Below are 21,460 nucleotides of genomic sequence, written 5' to 3'. Positions count from 1 at the left end.
CAAATTACCTGCCATCGATGGGATAGGGGATGACTAGCTGATCAGTGGGGGCCGATAACTGGGACACCCACCGATCAAGAGAATGAGGGTCTGGTCGGTCCTCAAATGAGCAGAACAAAGGTCATGCAAAGGCACAGCCGCCCTATTCATTTCAATGACAGCACCCAAAAATGATCAGTTCCAGCACTCAGCAATCTCCAGCACTCTCAGTGAAATTAATGGAGTACCGATGTGCCTGTGCGACTTCTGCTCCATTCATTTGGGGACCGACTGGATCCCCGTTCTCAGAATCAGTGGGGATTTCCGTGTTTGGACCCCCGCCGATCTGCTAGTTTGCCCTATCCCAAGAATAGCGGTTAACTTGCTACAACCAGATTAAGTATAAGCTCTTGACTGCTGTGGACCAGCAGGGAACCCCTTCACTACCCTAGGCCACCAAAAATGACTATTAAAGGGAGTGTCCAAGACTTTTATTATTGCTGACTGCTCGTTAGGATATGTCATCAATAGTCGATCAGTGAGGGTCGGCTGCTCAGAATGCCCACTGATCAGCTGATCGCTTGGTCTGCTGTCAATGTGGACAACGCTGGAAATAAACAGCTCTGTCCATAGAGTAGCATCCTGAGATGGTATTGCATTGAGTTTAATGGGAGCTGCACCTGCAGTTCACACCCGGGCCCGGCAATATGGACAGCCCTATGTGCTTTCAGTACTGCAGTGGGGCACCTGGTATTACAGAAGGCAATGTGGCAGCACCGCGTGGAGGTGGAGCTGGCGCCTGTGACATCATCAAGCGGTTGAGGCGTCTCTTCTAAATTAAACATCCCCCTTTGATTCCTATTTGGTGCAATAAAGAGCAATAGTACACTGCAGGCCCAGAGACACAAGCAACGAACGGATGACATCTCAAAGAATAGATCCAGCGTCCGGTAATAAGTTAAACGGGGCAGGATCACAAGAACGGGACTCCGAGCGGGAGCTGAACGGAAGGGTGTGGCAGCTAAGTTGTATCTAGAGGAAGACAAGAGGAGTATTTCCTGTGTTTTGCAGTGTTCCTCTGAAGTAAGGGGACAATAAAGCGTCCAGCATTCCCTGCTTCCCCGACTCATGACCGTCTGGGAAAAAAAGGATTTTCATACCCGCTAAATCAGTGAGAACTGTGACCAGGGTGAGGACTCTTGTAATACCGCTAACGCTAGAGACTGAATCAACCCGGTTACGGGAACTCAAATAGTTTGATTGTTCACACTTCTATTAATCCTTCACTCCCCGGGACGTATATTAATGCCATGGCGATGTGGAGTTTTTAGCGAGTGGGATCAGGAGCCGATCCTGCGCCTTACACAGCGGGTGCCAGCTATCTTAGACAGCTGACATTTGCCCACAACAGCCGTAATCGCAAGTTCAAATCCCCTATGAAGACTAAAAAGAAAAATCTAAAAAAGGAGTAAAAAGAAGTTTTAATTATTAAAAAAATTAAAAGGTAATAAAAAAGTTTAAAAATCCCATATTTATAATTACAAAAATGAGGAAAAAAACAAACCGAAACATATTTAGTATCGCTGCATCCATAAAAGTCAAATCTATCAAAGTAATGCATTATTCATCCCGCATACTGAACGCCATCAGAAAAAAAATACGCAAAGCCATGATTGCACTTTTTTTATTGCCTCGTCTCCAAGAAAAAACTGGAGGTCACAAGAACTCAAAATGGTACCAATAGAAACCACAGAAAGTCCCACAAAAAAGAAGCCCTCACTCAACTATGTTGACAAAATGTTAAAAATGTTATAGAGGTCAGATGATGGCGGCAGGGGGCAAGGTGTGGGGGAAGGGGGGACCAAAGTGAAGCAAAAAAAAGGCCGCAGCCTTAAGGGGATTATTGAATACAACATGGAGGTATTATTTAATATTGCACGGTGCTATTTGGCACTGTATGGCAGTACATGTATATAACCATATGTGTATTTAGGGCTCCATACAGTCTGTATTACGGTCCTGTACCTGCACCAGTAATAGTACATTGGCAAAACCCCCTGCTGATGTCATACGACAATCAATAATAAGTGATTATCAGCCTTTCTGGGACAGACAGAAATCCATCACACCACAAAGAAAAGGATTCAAACCAGAACAAACCAGACAAAAGGCAGTAAATAGTAACTCCAACATAAAACCGCATAAAAGGTGCCTGAGCAGCCGTCTTGGCCTTCTTCTGCCATCACGATTCTACATTTTGCTGGTGAGCCTTCGGTGCGTTATGAGCTGAACATCTCCGAGTCGCACTCTCAATAGAAGTCCCTTATTACCATCGCGGCACGATGACAATGTGTAATTATGTAGCACGTAGAAGCGTTTGTAGTAGTTCATGTATTAAAGAATAAAAGATACAGAAAAGTTTGACAGCTGAGAATAATGTACATTTATGGGAGGTGAATCATCCATCAGGAGGCACAAGCCGCACGACTAACCATCTATGATTACCAAGCAGATCCTTCCAGCCCCCACACACTACAATTAGTGGCGCCCGCTGCGCTCTCCGTAGTCTGACACGACGGCAGATGCTCGGCCATTACACTGACATCAGCAGTGGAAATATCCTAACGGTGGCGGACGCAGCGAGAGAAGGGCAACGAAGACACTTGGTGGGGAGCATGCTACAACAGCGAGCGGGCAGAGTCATCTCAGCATCCCCTAGGTATCTTATATACTGATCATGTCGCTGCTGATACACAGATGTAGCAGAGCTCAATGTACTCAATCTTTGAACGGCTTCTCTTGTTGACCGGTGGCAGTTTTATTTGCAGCCCATCATGACATTATGATGTTGGTCATAATACATGTAGTTCTAGCACATTGCAAAAGTAGCACTGCTACATCTGTATATACTCAGTACCCTCCTATAGGGGTGGATTGGAGACCCAAAGTGGCCCTGTAAAAAAAAATACAAAGTGGCCTCAAGCTGTCCGTTGGCCAAAATCAGCAGCAAGCGGGACGAACGCAAGTAAACAGGGGGCAGCAAACCGTCGCACATTTTCTACAAAACACAGAACTTGCGGAGGTTTACACCACATTAAGGTGCCACCTGTTTTTGACATTTTAAACTTCCATGACGTAAAAGAACAGCATTAAATAATGCCCATTATGGCCCCATTCAGTAGTAATGCTCATTATGGCCCCATTCAGTAGGAATGCCACTTATGGCCCCATTTAGTAGTAATGCTCATTATGGCCCCATTCAGTAGTAATGCCACTTATGGCCCCATTTAGTAGTAATACCCATTATGGCCCCATTCAGTAGTAATACCCATTATGGCCCCATTTAGTAGTAATACCCATTATGGCCCCATTCAGTAGTAATGTCCATTATGGCCCCATTCAGTAGAAATGCCCATTATGGCCCCATTCAGTAGTAATACCCATTATGGCCCCATTCAGTAGTAATGCCTCTTATGGCCCCACTTAGTAGTAATACCCATTATGGCCCCATTCAGTAGTAATGTCCATTATGGCCCCATTTAGTAGTAATACCCATTATGGCCCCATTTAGTAGTAATACCCATTATGGCCCCATTCAGTAGTAATGTCCATTATGGCCCCATTCAGTAGTAATGTCCATTATGGCCCCATTCAGTAGTAATGCCTCTTATGGCCCCATTTAGTAGTAATACCCATTATGGCCCCATTCAGTAGTAATGCCCATTATGGCCCCATTCAGTAGTAATACCCATTATGACCCCATTCAGTAGTAATGCCCATTATGGCCCCATTCAGTAGTAACGCCCATTTTGGCCCGATTTGGTAATAATGCCCCTCATTGCCCCATTTGGAAATAATGTCCCTTATAGCCCCATTCAGTAATAATATCCATTATTCCCCCATTCAGTAATAATGTCCCTTATGGCTCTCTTTGGTAATAGCGTCTCTTATAGCTCTATTTGGTACTAATGCCTAAGGCCCTGTTCAGTAGTGATGCCCTTTATGGCCCCATTTGATAATGGTGTTCTTTATGGCTCGATTTGGTAATAGTGTCTCTTATGGCTTAAGAGTAAAAAGCAGTAATTGCTTTTACTGCCCCACTCAGTAATAATGTCCATTATGGCCCCATTTGGCAATAATATCCCTCATGGCTCCAATTGTTAATAATGCATCTTATTGCCCCATTTGTTAGTAATTCCCCTTATGGCCCCACTCAGTAATAATGCACATTAAGGCCCCACTTGGTAATAATATCCATGGCCCAATTCTGTAATATTATCCCTTACAGAATGGCCCTGATTGATATTAATGCCCCTTATGGCCCCAATTAGCAATAATGTGCATTACAGCACTATTCAGTAATAATGCCCATTAAGGGCTTACTTGGTAACAATGCCCCTAATGGTCCATTTAATAATAATGCCATCTATGACCCCATTGGTAATAATTCCCCTTATAGCCCCCAATGGTAATAATTAACCTTATGTCCCCATTCAGTAATAATGCCCCTTATGGCCCCACGCAGTAATAATGTTTCTTATGCCCCTACTCAGTAAAAATACTCCTAATGGCCGCATTTGATAATAGTGTCCCTTATGGCCCCGTTCGATAATAATTCCCAGTAAGGCCCCACTTAGTAATGATGCCTCTTATGGCCCCATTTGGTAATAATGTCCCGTGTGGCTCTATTCGGTAACAATGCCCCTAGAATAAAAAAACAGCAATACTCACCTATGCTGCTCCTCCTCTGCCGTACTGATCTCCCACTGACCTGCACTAATCCCTGCCCTCACCAGCGCTGAAGCTGAAGATTGACTACAATGATCACATATGTTTGTCATAGATTCATTTGGGAACATTGAGGAGGATGGAGATTGGTGTGAGTACATTGGAGGATGATGGAGTTTGGTTGGGGAACATTGTAGGATGATAGGAGTTGGGTGGGAGACACTGGAGGATTATGGGTGGGAGACACTGGAGGAAACTGGAGGATGGAGATTGGTGTAAGTACATTGGAGGATGATGGAGTTTGGTGGGGGAACATTGTAGGATGATAGGAGTTGGGTGGGAGACACTGGAGGATTATGGGTGGGAGACACTGGAGGAAACTGGAGGATGGAGATTGGTGTAAGTACATTGGAGGATGATGGAGTTTGGTTGGGGAACATTGGAGGATGACGGGGGTTGGGTGGGAGACACTGGAGGATTGTTGGGGACCATTGGAGGATGGAAGTTGGGTGGTGGACTTTGGAGGATGATGGTGGTTGGTTGAGGGACATTGGAGGATGATGTGGGTTGGTAAGGGGATATTGGAGTATGATATCTTTTGCAGTGTAGTGTTTGCTCTGGGGCCCATAGGGCTCTAGTTACACACTGCCTCAACCAACTAATTTTTGCCACAATTTGCACAAAATTGCAGTGAAGAGTGGACAAAGACAGAAATACTGTAAACCATGAAAGGGTTCCTCAGGTAAACTTTGATCACTTTGGCTACCTTCCCATTTCCACTGACCTTTCATACAGCACTATGTTATATTATGTTCTGCCTTTGTGTTGTATGTTTTCTATAATAGGTTTTGTCCTCCGAGGCGTCCGCCAACAATAATGCCATTAATTTGCCTTTGGTGATACGATATGCATTCAGTATATACAGAAGAAATGACACAACAACATTACAATGCGGATGAGAAAACAAATCACATTTCTTATAAAATAACATCATTTGTTTCTCCTCCAATCTGATGTATAAATGGCGGCGAAGGAGACCAAATAGCTTCATTGCATCAGCGGAGAAGTTGGCAGCTAACAGCAATTTCTGCCTCAAAACATTTCCAATAATGGAATCTGACAGAAGATAGCAAAAAAACTAAATGAACCTGTAAATACCCTCAGATATCGCCTTGACACCGTGGCAGCGCACAAGTGGAGCGCCGGAACAAAGACTGCGCAAAAGCTTTCTGGAAATGTTAATTTGTTTTTGGACGCCGAGCAGGTGATATATTAGAAACAATATACGGGGTATTTTGCATTAAATTATGTGGAAGAAAGCACAGCATGACGGCGGTGGAGGAGCGGCGAGCTCTCACATGGAGAATACACTACTGGTATGGATGCGCTGCGGTGTGCGGGACGCAGAGAAAAATACTAACGGCAGCCCAAGCTGATCACAGATACAGGTGAGGCAGAGAAAAGTCTACAACCCACTTCAGTGAAAGGGATTATGTCATCAGAAAATAGTCGCTTGTACAAATCAGGTTTTTATGTTGAACATCTATAAGAATTTTTGATGATTTTTTAAAATGTTCATAATCACGATCCATATTTTTAAAAATCCTAAAATCCTGCAGTTCTCACACTGACCACTAAGCCAAATAATAGTCTGACACTTCCGTTTCTGTAGAGAAAACTTCTCAACGGTCATCATTTCATTATAATCACTGGCAGGATTACACTGAGAGGTGACACCTATATATAGATAACACAGGACCCATCATTCATAATAGTTACAGCTCACCTCCTCCCCTCCCTGTACAGACAGGATTACACTGAGAGATGACACCTATATATAGATAACACAGGATCCACCATTCACAATAGTCACAGCTCCCCTCCTCCCCTCCCTGTACAGACAGGATTACACTGAGAGGTGACACCTATATATAGATAACACAGGATCCACCATTTACAATAGTCACAGCTCCCCTCCCCCCCCCCCCATGTACAGACAGAATTACACTAAGAGGTGACACTTATATATAGATAACACATGACCTACCATTCACAATAGGTGATGTCACCGTTCCCCTCCTCCCATCCCTGCACACTGACCACTAAGCCTAATAATAGTCTGACACTTCCTGTCAGCAGTCATCTCATTATCATCACAGGCAGGATTACCCTGAGAGGAGACACCTATATATAGATAACACATGACCCATCATTTACAATAGTCACAGCTAACCTCCTCCCCTCCCTGCACACTGAACACTAAGCCTGATAATAGTCTTACACTTCCTATTCTGTAAACAAAGCTTCTCAGCCGTCATCTCATCATCACAGTCAGGATTACACTGAGAAGTGAAAGCTATATATAGATAACACAGGATCCACCATTTACAATTGGAGATGTCACAGCTCACCTCCTCCCCTTCCTGTACAGACAGGATTACACTGACAGGTGACACCTATATATAGATAACACAGGATCCACCATTCACAATAGGTGATATCACAGCTCACCTCCTCCCTCCCTGCACAATGACCTCCGCACAGGGCCACTTTGTTGCTCCACAGTAACAATGATCTTGGTGTCCCGCACAGTAATAATTTCTCTTTGTACCCCCTTGACAAGGTAATAATGCCCATTTTGTGCCCTGGATAATTAATAGTGTCCTCTCTGAGTCCCGACAAAGTTACAGAACCCCTCTGTCATGTATGACCTGAGAGCAATGCACTCTTTGCCGAAGACAGACGCAAGACCGTGTCAACACCAGACAAATGGGAAACGCAATGCTGCAGTAAAACACCTATTCAACCAAGGAAAACACAAAATAGAGGGAAAACTGGCTCTGCTCCCAACCGGGAAAGGTTTTTACCTAGGCAGATTGACCGCTCTGATAAGTGCGAACCTGCTGAATGCCTCTCGACCTGCTACCTTTCCCTAGCAAGGGCAAGGGAGAATACCAAGCCCCAGTACGAATAACCAAGACAGTGGGAATTAAGCCACAACTCAACCGAAAGATGCCCAGCTAACTCCAGGAGGACACCACTCCAACCACAACGACCAACTGAACTACAATAAACAGCAATAAGCTAACGAAGGGGTAGGAATATAAAGCTCTCCCTACCTGCTGATAGGTAGACCAGAGAAGAAACCCCACCTAATAAAAACTCCCTATACGAATACAGATAGTAGCAAAACCCCCACACAAAATGTATGAACCGGCAACCTGTATAGAAGCAGAGCAACTAGTCTGCGTCCGCATCATGGTTAGTATGCCGACCAGCCGCGACACCCTCAGTGCCTCAACAGAGTGATACGTAGAACCCCTTTGTGCCCCCAAAGTAATAAAGCCCCCGTGTGATCTCAGCAGTTTATAGCCCCGATTTGGTCACTCATTTAGGGCTCCTGCACACTGGCGAGCGAGATCAGGCTGAGATTCATATCCCGATATTGCTCTCGCAAACCTTCAGAAACCCCCTGGATGCGAGGCGTTTTTACAAGAAAACCGCTTCGCATCCCTGAGGGTTTCCCTTCATCTCTACCATGGCTGTCACAGTCGCAGCAGGGAATTCCTTGGATGTGAAACCCCAGCAGTGCCGGCCGCACTGAAAACACAGGATGATCTCCTGCTGCTACTGTAAGTACAAGGTTAAGCCCCTGAATATGATGACCTCACATCCCTGGGCGGGCTGAAGGAATCCCCTACTGCTTCTGTTACAGCTGCAGCAGGGGATCGCGATCATCTCCCATTGTAACCTTTTTGTAGCTTCGTATCCTGAATTTACATCGCAATCTACCATCCGCGACACGGCCATAACAACTTACTTTCTGCACTTTCAGAGAATGAATGGTAAATACCTTACCGGTCTTAATGTTATGGGGATCATTCTCCTTCATTAACGTCGCTGTGCTTCCAGGATCAAACATAATTGTATCACTCAGCCGTTGTTGCAAAATTAAATAGTTTTCTGACAATCTGGAGATCTGGAAAGATATAACATGTAACACCTGGAGACATCCACTAAAGCAGAGAGTACAGCTCATCCCACAGTAGTAACAATGTAACAATAAAGTAGATTAATACAGGCGTATGGATACGAATGCCCATTCCTTCCCCAGTGCACTTGTCATGTTGTTAATCTGCTGCAGTCAAACAGACAGTCGGACTCAGCATTGTTTTTCGTCTCTTCTCAGTAAAAAAGTGTAAAAAAACCCTCTGATAAGTGAGTCGTGCTCTGCGCAACTCTGAGGCACTGTTGCTGTTTTATTGTTCATTCTATGTTGTATCAGTGATTTGTAAACTACTGTGACTTTAAAGAGGGGAGGAAGTGAGGAGCAGCTCTGAGCAGGAAGAAGGGACAGGAAGTGGTTAGCCTATGCAGTCATGCTGTGAAGTGAGGAGCTGGGGATACTCCTCTGTGTCTGTTCAGCTATGCTACAGAATGGGGAAGGGGGGATACTCCCCTCAGCCTGTGAATACATCCTGTGGAGTGGTGAGCCAGGGATACTCCTCTGTATCTGTTAAGCTATGCTGTGAAGTGAGGAGCTGAGGATACTCCTTTGTGTCTGTTCAGCTATGCTGCAGTGTGAGGAGCTGAGGATACTCCCCTGAGCATGTGCAGCTATAGTGTAGAGTGAAGAACTAGGGATACTCTGTGCTGTTCAGCTATGCTGTGGAGTGAGGAGCTGGGTATACTCCTCTGTGTCTGCTCAGCTTTGCTGCAGTGTTGGGAGCTGAGAATACTCCTCTGAGCCTGTGCAGCCATGCTGTGGAGTAAGGAGCTGGGGATACATACTGGTATGAGAGAAACTGCAGTGCACAGGATAAGCCCTGCAGGCATAAGGTCCAAGAACGTAGAGAAGTGTCTTTTGGATAAAGGCTAAGCTGAAAACATATTGTAATCACTTATATGTATCAATACATTCACACATAGAAAGTTTCATCTGATTCCAACATCTCCTTCTTGGTACGTTATTTTTTTGTCAGTGAGTATATTTTTATTTGACAATCTATATCATTTCTTCTACCAGTGGTCTTATCTTGTAGCACTTTACAGGGTTGGTTCTCACCTGTTCCATGAAGAATGTCAGATCTTCTATTTCTTTCATCTCACTTGTATCGTTATTTATGCCATTTAGTTCCAATGCGTTATCTTTCTTTGGAAACTTGCCTTCCTTCTTCAATCTTTCTCTCTCTCTTAAACCACGGTAATTACTTTGTATAAGAACGGCTGCTTTCTCTTCATCGTCATCAGCATGAGTCTCGCGATTTCCGTTGCTATCTACATTGGAATTCATATCAGTCTGAGAGGGTCCTCCACCACCAGCTGGATGGTCATCTTTTTGGATTTCGCTGTCTAAGGCATGGTTTGTGTCTTGAGTGGTTTCCGGCAATGATTCGGTTTTCATATCTTTCTCTCTTTCTCCTCTGAGTTTCTTCCTGTCTCTGTGACCACGATAGTTGCTCTGGATGAGTACGGCAGCTTTACTCTCTTCTTCATCATCCTTGTCAATTTCGCTCTGCCCTTTTTCCACTTCCAGTGCATCTTCTTTTTGGTTGTCTGACAAGTTGGCATTATCTTCATTTTGAGTATTTTGATGTTCTTTCTTCAATTGCTTCCTTTGTTGGTGTCCTCGGAAATGACTCTGTAATACAACAGCTGCTCCTTCTTCACTCATCTCTCCATTAGTTTTGTTAGCTTCTGTTTCCTCCAGTTGATCACTCTTTATTACAATGGCTGCTTCTTCTTCAGTACTACCTTCATGGTTTGTGTTAGCTTTTTTTGTTTCCACTGGTTGATCAACCTGCATCACAGTGGCCGTTTCTTCTTCACTCTTACATCCATCGCTTCTGTTATCTTCTTTTGCTTCTGCTTGTTGATCACTCTGTATTACAAGGGTCGATTCTTCTTCGCTCTTACCTTCATCGGATTTGTTAGCTTCTGCCTTCTCTAGGGGAACATTTTGTGTTAGAATGGACGGTTCTTCTTCGTTTTTACCTTCATTGGTTTTGTTTTCTTCTGCTGTTTCCTCTACGGGATCACTCTGTATTACGATGGCTACTTCCTCTTCACTCTTACATTCATCAGTTTTGTTATCTTCTGTTGTTTCCTCTGGATGACCACTCTGTGTTACGATTGCCAAGTCTTCCTTGCTCTTACCTCCATTGGTTTTGCTAGCATCCGTTTCCTCCAGTTGATCACTCTGTATCACAATGGCTGCTTCTTCTTTATTCTTACCTCCATTGGTTTTGCTATCTTTTGTTGTTTCCTCCAGTTGATCACTCTGTATCACAATGGCTGCTTCTTCTTTACTCTTACCTTCATTGGCTTGTTCATCTACTGTTGTTTCCTCTAGTTGATCACTCTGTATCACAATGGCAGCTGCTTCTTCGCTCTTCCCTTTTGTGGTTTTGCCTTCTTCTTCACTCTTACCATCATTGGTTTTGTTTGCTTCGGTTGGTTCTGCTACTTGATCACTGTGTATTACATTGGCTGCTTCTTCTTCGCTCTTGGTTTTGCTACTTTCTGTTGTCTTCTCCAGTTGATCATTCTGTATCACAATGGCTGCTTCTTCTTCGCTCTCCCCTTTATTGGTTTTGCCATCTTCTGTTTTCTCCTCTGGTTGATCACCCTTTATTACAATGGCTGCTTCTTCTTCTTTTTTCCCTTCATCGGTTTGGCTATCTTTTGTTGTCTCCTCGGATTTATCACTCTTTGTCACTTCACTAGTATTTGGACATTGTTTTCTCTGCAATGATTCCCTGTTAAAAACAGGATTGTATTAATATGTTTATGCCAGCATGGAAAGTATTTCAATTAAAGGGGTTGTCTAATGTAGACAGCTGTTATCACTGGGGAAAGTTACACCTAGGCATGCACATCATTGCTAGCAGAATGTAGCATTCCATCCCGATCATTCAGATGAATGACCATTCATGCAATACCTGTTGGGCTAAGGAGACCATTGTCTGTGACATCCATATGCCCTTGAGTGCAGATGGATAGGTGTTGTCCTAATGAGACATACTGTTTGAAGGGGTTTTCCGGGGGCTGATAAAAATGTAATGGGCTAGGGATGTAATAAAGGAAAAAAAAACGCTATACTCATTTCAACAGTCTCCACCATTTTGATCCTGGAAGAAGTTGCAGCAGTCACATGCTGTTCATTGTTCATATGACCACTCGTCCAATCACAGGCTTCAATGGTGACTAGCATGTGACCGGGACTCCTGCACTGGACCAGGGACCACTGAAGGAGGTGAGTATGGCTTGTGTCTTTAGAATGTAAGATATGGAATGCTTGCTTTACTCTATGTGTTGTTTAGGGCTTGAACAGATTGGCGTATGTACAAGTATACTCGCGGCTATGAAGCATATTAGCGCATAAGCAGTTTTTTCGGATCACTCAAACTCCACGCTAGTGCATGCAAGACTAAAAAAAAAGTAGGAAAATCGGTCCTGCTTTATCTTTCTTGCATGTGATATTAACACCCGAGACTAGTGTAAGTGAAAATGAAACCATTGAAATCAATGTTATGGTTTCATCTCGTTATGCGGCCGTGATTGTCAAGAAGAAAAGTAATTTTCTTACTTTTTTCTGTGAAAACTCCGCCTTTCCTTGAAGCCGCGATAGTGAGATTGGATTTTAGTGGCTGCATCACTCTCTTTTTTCAGCATGTCTTTCACTTTCATCCTGACCAAATATCCTCTGGCACCTGGAATGTGTTACACATAAGGGATGATAAAGCAATAAACAATATCCCGTAAGTTCTGTATGGTGAGGGCAGAATGCATACATACGTGCTTGGAACATGATGATGACATTTTCCATCTGCTCCGCCTTTGTATGAATGTCTTTTCGTACCACATGGCCTCTATAAGCTTCCAAACACACAATAATCTACAGTCATATGTTAGTTGAGATATGATGGATACAGAACATGCACTGTACTACTGCATAATCTTACAACCGAGTAGACCGAGAGCCAACACCCTCAGCCCACAGGTCTTCCATCTTTTAATACGTTTTTTCCTTATTGGCCTACTTTTACAATTTTGAATTGTAGAAACTTTCCCCAAAACAAGTTTTTCTGCTGGATGCCCCCAGCTATTGGCAATAAGCTGTATGGAAACACAGAAGCTATAGTTGGAGTAACACTACAAGGGAAATAGACTTGCTCTGTAAACTTTGGACTCCCTTATAAGGTTCTTAAAAGTTGGTTCTCTAAGACAAAAAAACCTCATGAAGAAACTTTCTGGCACACAATGAATACCTGCTTTATTAGAGCACCTGGTCTTTTCACGATTAGAATTACCCAGTATTGGGGATAGATTAGGGCAGCGTGCACTGGACCTTTAGGAGAAGGGGTGGACAGCTTGTGCTGGTCCTTTAGGGGAGGGGTTGGGCAGCATGCGCTGGTCCTTTAGGAGAAGGGGTGGACAGTGTACGCTGGTCCTTTAGGAGAAGGGGTGGGCAGTGTGCACTTGTCCTTGTGAAGAAGGGTTGGGCAGCGTGCGCTGGCCCTTTAGGGGAGGGGTGGGCAGCGTGCACTTGACCTTTAGGAGAAGGGGTGGGCAGCGTGCACTGGACCTTTAGGAGAAGGTGTGGGCAGTGTGCACTGGCCCTTTAGGGAGGGGTTGGGCAGAGAGCACTGGTCCTTTAGGAGAAGGGGTGGGCAATGTGTGCTGGCATTTTAGGAGCAGGGGTGGGCAGTGTGTGCTTGCCCTTTAGGAGAAGGGGTGGGCAATGTGCACTGGACCTTTAGGAGAAGGGGTGGGCAGAGTGCACTTGTCCTTGTGAAGAAGGGTTGGGCAGCATGCGCTGGCCCTTTAGGGGAGGGGTGGGCAGCGTGCACTGGACCTTTAGGAGAAGGGGTGGGCAGCGTGCACTGGACCTTTAGGAGAAGGTGTGGGCAGTGTGCACTGGCCCTTTAGGGAGGGGTTGGGCAGAGAGCACTGGTCCTTTAGGAGAAGGGGTGGGCAATGTGTGCTGGCATTTTAGGAGCAGGGGTGGGCAGTGTGTGCTTGCCATTTAGGAGAAGGGGTGGGCAATGTGCACTGGACCTTTAGGAGAAGGGGTGGGCAGCGTGTGCTGGACCTTTAGGAGAAGGGGTGGGCAGCGTGCACTGGACCTTTAGGAGAAGGGGTGGGCAGCGTGCACTGGACCTTTAGGAGAAGGGGTGGGCAGTGTGCACTGGCCCTTTAGGGAGGGGTTGGGCAGAGAGCACTGGTCCTTTAGGAGAATGAGTAGGCATATGGAATAGGCGAATGGGCAGACATTAGGGAGAAGAGCAGAGGAATGAGTGCAGCATATAAATGAAAGCAGTGCCCGACCACAGACCCAGCAGCAGGTGAGTGGGTTGGGCAGCAGTGGAGCGCCATGACACTATTGCTTGGTGAAAGAGCCCTTTTCACGGTAGTTACTCCATTAGCGAAAGGACACAGAGAGTACTGGGGCCAAACTACGACAGGTTCCTGGTTATCATATATGAGCATTGTCTCTGGAAAGCTTCTTTGGACTTGGACATGGGGTCTTTTGGTTGATTCCAAGGGGCTGCACCTTCACTATACACTTTTAATAGGCTTAAGGTTACATAGATTCAGAGATATCACCAGGGTCTCGGTAATCAATCTTATTTACTGTGTTTATAGTGAGAGCGAAACAAAGCTTGAAGCATTGCGCTTGGAAACATCAGGTTAAGGTATTGATTTTGGCCCTCTGTCATAATGCTCTCATCGCAGAGAGCGGGTTACATTTGTCTGACTTAATAAAAAAAGATACTTCTATTTCTTATATGGCCAAGAGCTGAGTTTTCCTACAATTACTTATTTTCAGTGTCTGAGACGCAGCAGGTGTTCACTAAGAGTGGAGTTGGTTGTCCTTTTAAAGGAAGCTGTCACCATTTTTACCCCTATTAACCCCTTATACCTTTTAAAAAGTGATAAAATGGGCATTTCCATAGTTACTTTGCTAACCATGCAGAGACTAGCATAGCTGTAATCAGAGGTTTAAATGTACCTGCGCCATTGCATATGATGGGTGATTGGTCCTATGAGCGTGCTCGGTCATCGATGGGCTGTCCTGACCGTCCCTGCACACCTCCCCAAACACCGCCCCACTCTGCGCACATCATCACCGACGTGGTCTAAATCTTGTCCACGCGCTGCAAGTAATGCGATGGGTGCTGCTTTCATGAAGCTGGCAAGAACACGCAGATAAACTGCGCAGGTGCTGATTGCGGTGCTTGCGATGCATGGGCAAAATGTATACCGAGCGGAGATGACGGGAGAACGTCTCATGTCACTAGCACAGTGGGTTGCTGTTTGGGGAGGCACACAGGCCACCGACATGGTCCAGCATGCCCAGAAGACCGATCAACCATCACTTACATGCGGCATTGGAACATTTTACCCTCTGATTCTACAGGTTTACTCATCTCTACATGGTTAGTAAAGTAACTATGTAAACCGAGATAGATAGATAGATAGATATGTGATAGATAGATAGATAGAGAGATAGGAGATAGATAGATAGGAGATAGATAGATAGATAGATAGATAGATAGATAGATAGATAGATAGATATGAGATAGATAGATAGATAGATAGAGAGATAGGAGATAGATAGATAGATAGATAGATAGATAGATAGATAGATAGATATGAGATAGATAGATAGATATGAGATAGATAGATAGATAGATATGAGAAAGATAGATAGATAGATAGATAGATAGATAGATATGAGATAGATAGATAGATAGATAGATAGATAGATAGATAGATAGATGGGAGATAGATAGATAGATAGATATGAGATAGATAGATATGAGATAGATAGATAGATATGAGATAGATAGATAGATAGATAGGAGATAGATAGATATGAGATAGATAGATATGAGATAGATAGATAGATATGAGATAGATAGATAGATATGAGATAGATATTAGATAGATAGATAGATAGATAGATAGATATGAGATAGATAGATAGATAGATAGATATGAGATAGATAGATAGATAGATAGATATGAGATAGATAGATAGATAGATATGAGATAGATAGATAGATATGAGATAGATAGATAGATGGATAGATATGAGATAGATAGATAGATATGAGATAGATAGATAGATAGATATGAGATAGATAGATAGATGGATAGACATGAGATAGATAGATAGATAGATAGATAGATATGAGATAGATAGATAGATAGATAGATAGATAGATAGATAGATATGATATAGATAGATAGATATGAGATAGATAGATAGATAGATAGATAGATATGAGATAGATAGATAGATATGAGATAGATAGATAGATATGAGGATAGATAGATAGATAGATAGATATGTGATAGATAGATAGATAGATAGAGAGATAGGAGATAGATAGATAGGAGATAGATAGATAGATAGATATGAGATAGATAGATAGATAGATAGATAGATAGAGAGATAGGAGATAGATAGATAGATAGATAGATAGATATGAGATAGATAGATAGATATGAGATAGATAGATAGATAGATAGATAGATAGATATGAGAAAGATAGATAGATAGATAGATAGATAGATAGATAGATATGAGATAGATAGATAGATAGATAGATAGATAGATAGATAGATAGATAGATAGGAGATAGATAGATAGATAGATAGATATGAGATAGATAGATATGAGATAGATAGATATGAGATAGATAGATAGATATGAGATAGATAGATAGATATGAGATAGATAGATATTAGATAGATAGATAGATAGATAGATATGAGATAGATAGATAGATAGATAGATATGAGATAGATAGATGGATAAATATGAGATAGATAGATAGATAGATAGATAGGAGATAGATAGATATGAGATAGATAGATATGAGATAGATAGATAGATATGAGATAGATAGATAGATATGAGATAGATAGATATTAGATAGATAGATAGATAGATAGATAGATAGATATGAGATAGATAGATAGATAGATAGATAGATATGAGATAGATAGATAGATAGATAGATATGAGATAGATAGATGGATAGATATGAGATAGATAGATAGATAGATAGATAGATAGATATGAGATAGATAGATAGATATGAGATAGATAGATAGATATGAGATAGATAGATAGATATGAGATAGATAGATAGATGGATAGATATGAGATAGATAGATAGATAGATATGAGATAGATAGATAGATATGAGATAGATAGATAGATGGATAGACATGAGATAGATAGATAGATAGATAGATAGATAGATAGATAGATAGATATGAGATAGATAGATAGATAGATAGATATGATATAGATAGATAGATATGAGATAGATAGATAGATATGAGATAGATAGATAGATATGAGATAGATAGATAGATCGATAGATATGAGATAGATAGATAGATATGAGATAGATAGATAGATATGAGATAGATAGATAGATAGATATGATATAGATAGATAGATAGATCGATAGATATGAGATAGATAGATAGATAGATAGATAGATAGATAGATAGATATGAGATAGATAGATAGATGGATAGATATGAGATAGATAGATAGATAGATAGATAGATAGATAGATATGAGATAGATAGATAGATATGAGATAGATAGATAGATAGATAGATATGAGATAGATAGATAGATAGATAGATAGATAGATAGATAGATAGATAATAAGATAATAAGATAGGAGGCAGGTAACAAGGTAGGTAGATATAAATCTAAGCTGAAATTCGAGAGTCTAAATGATTCATTCACCGACCATAATGAAAATATAAGATGCTGATTGATATTACCTGACTGTATTTTTACTGCACTTTCTTCTCGTTTGTGCTTCAGTTTTTGGTATCTTTTGGCTCCCAGCCATCCTTTGACGAAGGCTTGAATAAGAACTATTCTGTTGACCATGTTCTTTATCAGACGATCCAGCTGTTCAACTTGGTAATATTTAAGGAAGACCTAAAAAATAGAAGTAAAACACTTGGTAGAAAGAGCAATCATTTTCACTGAGATCTTTTTATATTTGATCCAGTAGAGAAATAATATCAGTGGATTCCATGAGTGTCCATACAAGGGGTAGACAAAAATATGGAAACACCAAAGCTGTAGTCCACTTCTTTTTCATCACAACCCTACACAATGATCGTCTGTCACTGTCATTCAACACACATTTACGTCAACGCTGGTGTTTGGTGGATGCGGTTTTTCCAGTCTTACCGTATGCGGTCATTATATTAGATACTGTGCGTCGTGATGCAGTGAAAACTTCTGCTACCTTTCATACAGAGGCACCCACCATACGGGCCTCAACAATTTGACCGCGTTGCAATTCCGCGAGCTCTGCCATGATTCCCTTACAACGGCGCAGATCGCTGCCTCAAAGACAAACGATGCTTACATGTTGCTATACAGGTCTTCGTATCAGGCAACAACAACAGCACTGCCTACTAACTCCGCTGTAGTACACATGTATGGATCCTCTAAGAAGGGATCTAATTATTACTAGGGAGATAATTATTAGCACTGAGCTGCCCTTTTGATATACCGTATATACTCGAGTATAAGCCTAGTTTTTCAGCACATTTCTTTGTGCTGAAAAAGCCCCCCTCGGCTTATACTCGAGTCAGGGAAGGGTTAAAAACCCCACCACACTCACCTCCCAGCCAGCATCTGTGTCCCCGGCGGTGGTGCGGCAAGCTGCTTGAATTCCTGCGTTTTTGGCGGCGATGCGGTAAGCTGCTTGAATGCTCCCTACTGTCATCCCCCGCTGTACTCTCTGCACTGCTCTGTCATCCCCCGCTGTCAATGCTGTGATTGGATCGAGCGTCAGCCAATCACAGCCGCCGCTCGATCATTCACAGCCAATCAGTGAATGACATTCACCGATTGGTTGTGAATGATCAAGCGCCGGTTGTGATTGGCTGGCACTCGATCCAATCACAGTGCTTACTTATACAGTACTGTCAGATGACAGAGCCGAGCAGAGAGGACAACCGGGAGAATTTAAGCAGCTTGCCACACAGACACAGATCCCGGCTGGGCAGGTGAGTATGGAAGTTTTTTTTTAACCCAGTATATACTCGAGTATAGCTCGGCTTATACTTGAGTCAATACGTTTTACCAGTTTTTTGTGGTAAAACTTATTGACTCGGCTTATACTCGAGTATATATGGTAGTTAAAATTTACTGGTAGTTTTATGAAATATGATTTATAATAGAATGTAACTTAGGACATGCATGTTGCACGGTGTTTCCATATTTTTGTCCACCCAATGTATGTGCCTCCTGGTGGCTACACACTTTAGAGAGCTATCAGCTAAGGACTTATTAGGTGAGTAACTCTCCCATAGACTTGTGCAGGACAGCGTTCACACAGGACTCTGGAAAGAGTCAGATTCTCGTACCGCTGGGTTGCCAGAATGGGTGAGCATTAAAAAATAAATACCACATCCAGCTCCGTGTCGCACCATAACTAAGTGTACATGGGGACATGACAGGTTCCCTTTAAGATAAAACTAGACATGTAAATCCCCCTACAGAAAACGTAACATATGGAAGGTTCAGCATTCGGCACTGGCTAGCATTAGGTAAACATTAGGGCGATGAGTTGTTCTAAGCTCCAGATTATTACTGCTACTGTTGGGGTTGTTCACTTTGGTCCAAATGAAGAAAGTAAAATGGTCGCCACAAGATTACCACGAACAAAGATATTGTCAAAATATCTGCAAGAACGAATGAGCTACATGATTCAACCCCGGAGTGCAGCCTGAGGAATGTGGCTGAGGAAGACTCCAGAATGGAGATGAAACGCGTCGCTCTGTTTTTTCTTTATTAATTTATTTTTGTTTATTTTATTTTTATTTGTAATTTAATAAATTCTTCCTGTTTTGCTGAAATTTTAACATTATTTTTTGTTAGTTTCGTTTTGGGAATAACGCTTGTGGTTGTCATTTTTACTTTCTCCATTCAGATTTTGAACCTGGTTCTGAGTATTAGGAAGGACTTTTTCGGTGACTTTTGAGCCATTTACACCTCCGGTGTTTGACAGCATGGAGCTGTCACATCCTCAGCCCAGGTCGCTTTAGTCCCCAGAGCGAGCGTGTTTTTACAGCCCTGTGGATTAAAGCCCACTAAAGCAGGACGTAAAAAGTCTATGGGGTGGTCACTAAGGGGCTAAGTAGATGCGCTAACAATAAGAGAAAACCCTGCGGACCCACAGGCGCTGTGATGTTACTTTTGTTTTCGGAGGCAGTGTTCATTGATGAGGTGCGCTAAATGCAAAAATAGAACAGACAGCGCTCCAAAGCACCGCGTCCGAACACGTGTCTGCGAGGCTCCATTGAAATCAATGGTAGCGCTATACCGCGATTAAACACCACATTAATCATGAAAATAAACGTCTGTGTGAGAGTGGCCTTAGGGAAAATACCACCATTATCCACAATAGTAGGCCAGAGCGGCAGCGCACAGAGGGACCGCCATGTTGGTTTGCCTGAGTATTGTTACATGTGCTGCTGGGACCTGTAGTACTAAGCTTCCTAGCAGCACAGCCCTCACAGGGTTAATTGATTGAGCTGGCTGGGTGTGGTACTTCATGCTAGCTAATCTCCTGGGTCTGTTCTCACATATAAACCCAGCTCCTGGTCAGTCTCTGTATGGTGTTCAGGGTGAGCAGTCATGAATCCTTGTCTGTTGAAGTTTGCTGTGTGACCTGCTATCTGTGTTTTGTTGCAGCTTGCTGTGTGATCTGTGCCTTGCGGTTCATATCCGTTTGTACGTTTATTTTGTGTCAGTTTGGTCTGCTGCGTTTGTTTGCTATGTCTGCGCAAGGTTGACCCCTAGCGCCCTCTAGTAGATGTGTCTTGCTAGTGTAGAGACTGCAAGATACGAGAGGCCTTGCCGGGGCTTGCAGCTTAAGTTCATTGGCCAATGTACGAACTAACCCCTCAGCAGTGTCGGTGCAACCCCCTTTGCCCCCGGACACACATGGAGCCAGTAGTTCCTGTTGTACATGTTGTAGCAAATCACGACTGACTGATGCAATGGCTTCTGGGATGACGCAGATCATGGCGGGTGGTGCGGGGGGCATGTAGACTCTAATGACAAGGTGTAAGGTCCGGGGAACGTGGAGGACAAGGAAGAAGGTCACCATCGTCACCACCTGCACGGCCGATCCAACTGTTTGGTGGCCGCAGCTCACTTCTGACTTCATTCTAATAATGGGGGGGATTCCCTGTTTCGACTGCGGCAGAAGCCATATCTGTAGCGTCCAGGTATGAGATCCCCGGGATTGTTCCCTCGTGGAGTAAGAAGGGGCCGCACACTTCCCTACAGGTTATAGCGCCAAACACATTCACGGTGGAGGAGCCGCACATATAATCCACATAGACGGGTGGTTCCCCTCCCCCACATTCTGATATTACGTTTATTACCTGGAAGCGGCTTCATCACTAAACACTGAAGACTAGAGATGAGCGAACGCGTTCGTCCGAGCTTGATATTCGTGCGAATATTAGGGTGTTCGGGATGTTCGTTATTCGTAACGAACACCATGCGGTGTTCTGGTTACTTTCACTTCCTTCCCTGAGACGTTAGCGCGCTTTTCTGGCCAATTGAAAGACAGGGAAGGCATTACAACTTCCCCCTGTGACGTTCCAGCCCTATACCACCCCCCTGCTGTGAGTGGCTGGGAAGATCAGGTGTCACCCGAGTATAAAAGTCGGCCCC

The 21,460-nt window shown here is 43.2% G+C and overlaps 1 protein-coding gene across 1 annotated transcript in view; it reads right to left on the bottom strand.

Moving 5' to 3' along the window:
* The window catches only part of MYO3A (myosin IIIA), a 236,852-nt gene that overhangs the window by 17,983 nt on the left and 197,409 nt on the right, over nucleotides 1–21,460 (bottom strand). The window contains exons 29-33 of the mRNA XM_066584921.1: nucleotides 17,530–17,692; nucleotides 12,505–12,585; nucleotides 12,296–12,419; nucleotides 9,773–11,465; nucleotides 8,566–8,686 (exon numbers count right to left, since the gene is read on the bottom strand). Of these exons, the coding sequence (XP_066441018.1) occupies nucleotides 8,566–8,686; nucleotides 9,773–11,465; nucleotides 12,296–12,419; nucleotides 12,505–12,585; nucleotides 17,530–17,692 (2,182 nt within the window). The remainder of the gene's footprint in view (nucleotides 1–8,565; nucleotides 8,687–9,772; nucleotides 11,466–12,295; nucleotides 12,420–12,504; nucleotides 12,586–17,529; nucleotides 17,693–21,460) is intronic.

Source organism: Eleutherodactylus coqui, chromosome 12 (assembly GCF_035609145.1).
Source record: "Eleutherodactylus coqui strain aEleCoq1 chromosome 12, aEleCoq1.hap1, whole genome shotgun sequence".
Taxonomy (NCBI): Eukaryota; Metazoa; Chordata; class Amphibia; order Anura; family Eleutherodactylidae; genus Eleutherodactylus; species Eleutherodactylus coqui.
This window is presented reverse-complemented; position numbering and strand designations above follow the sequence as displayed.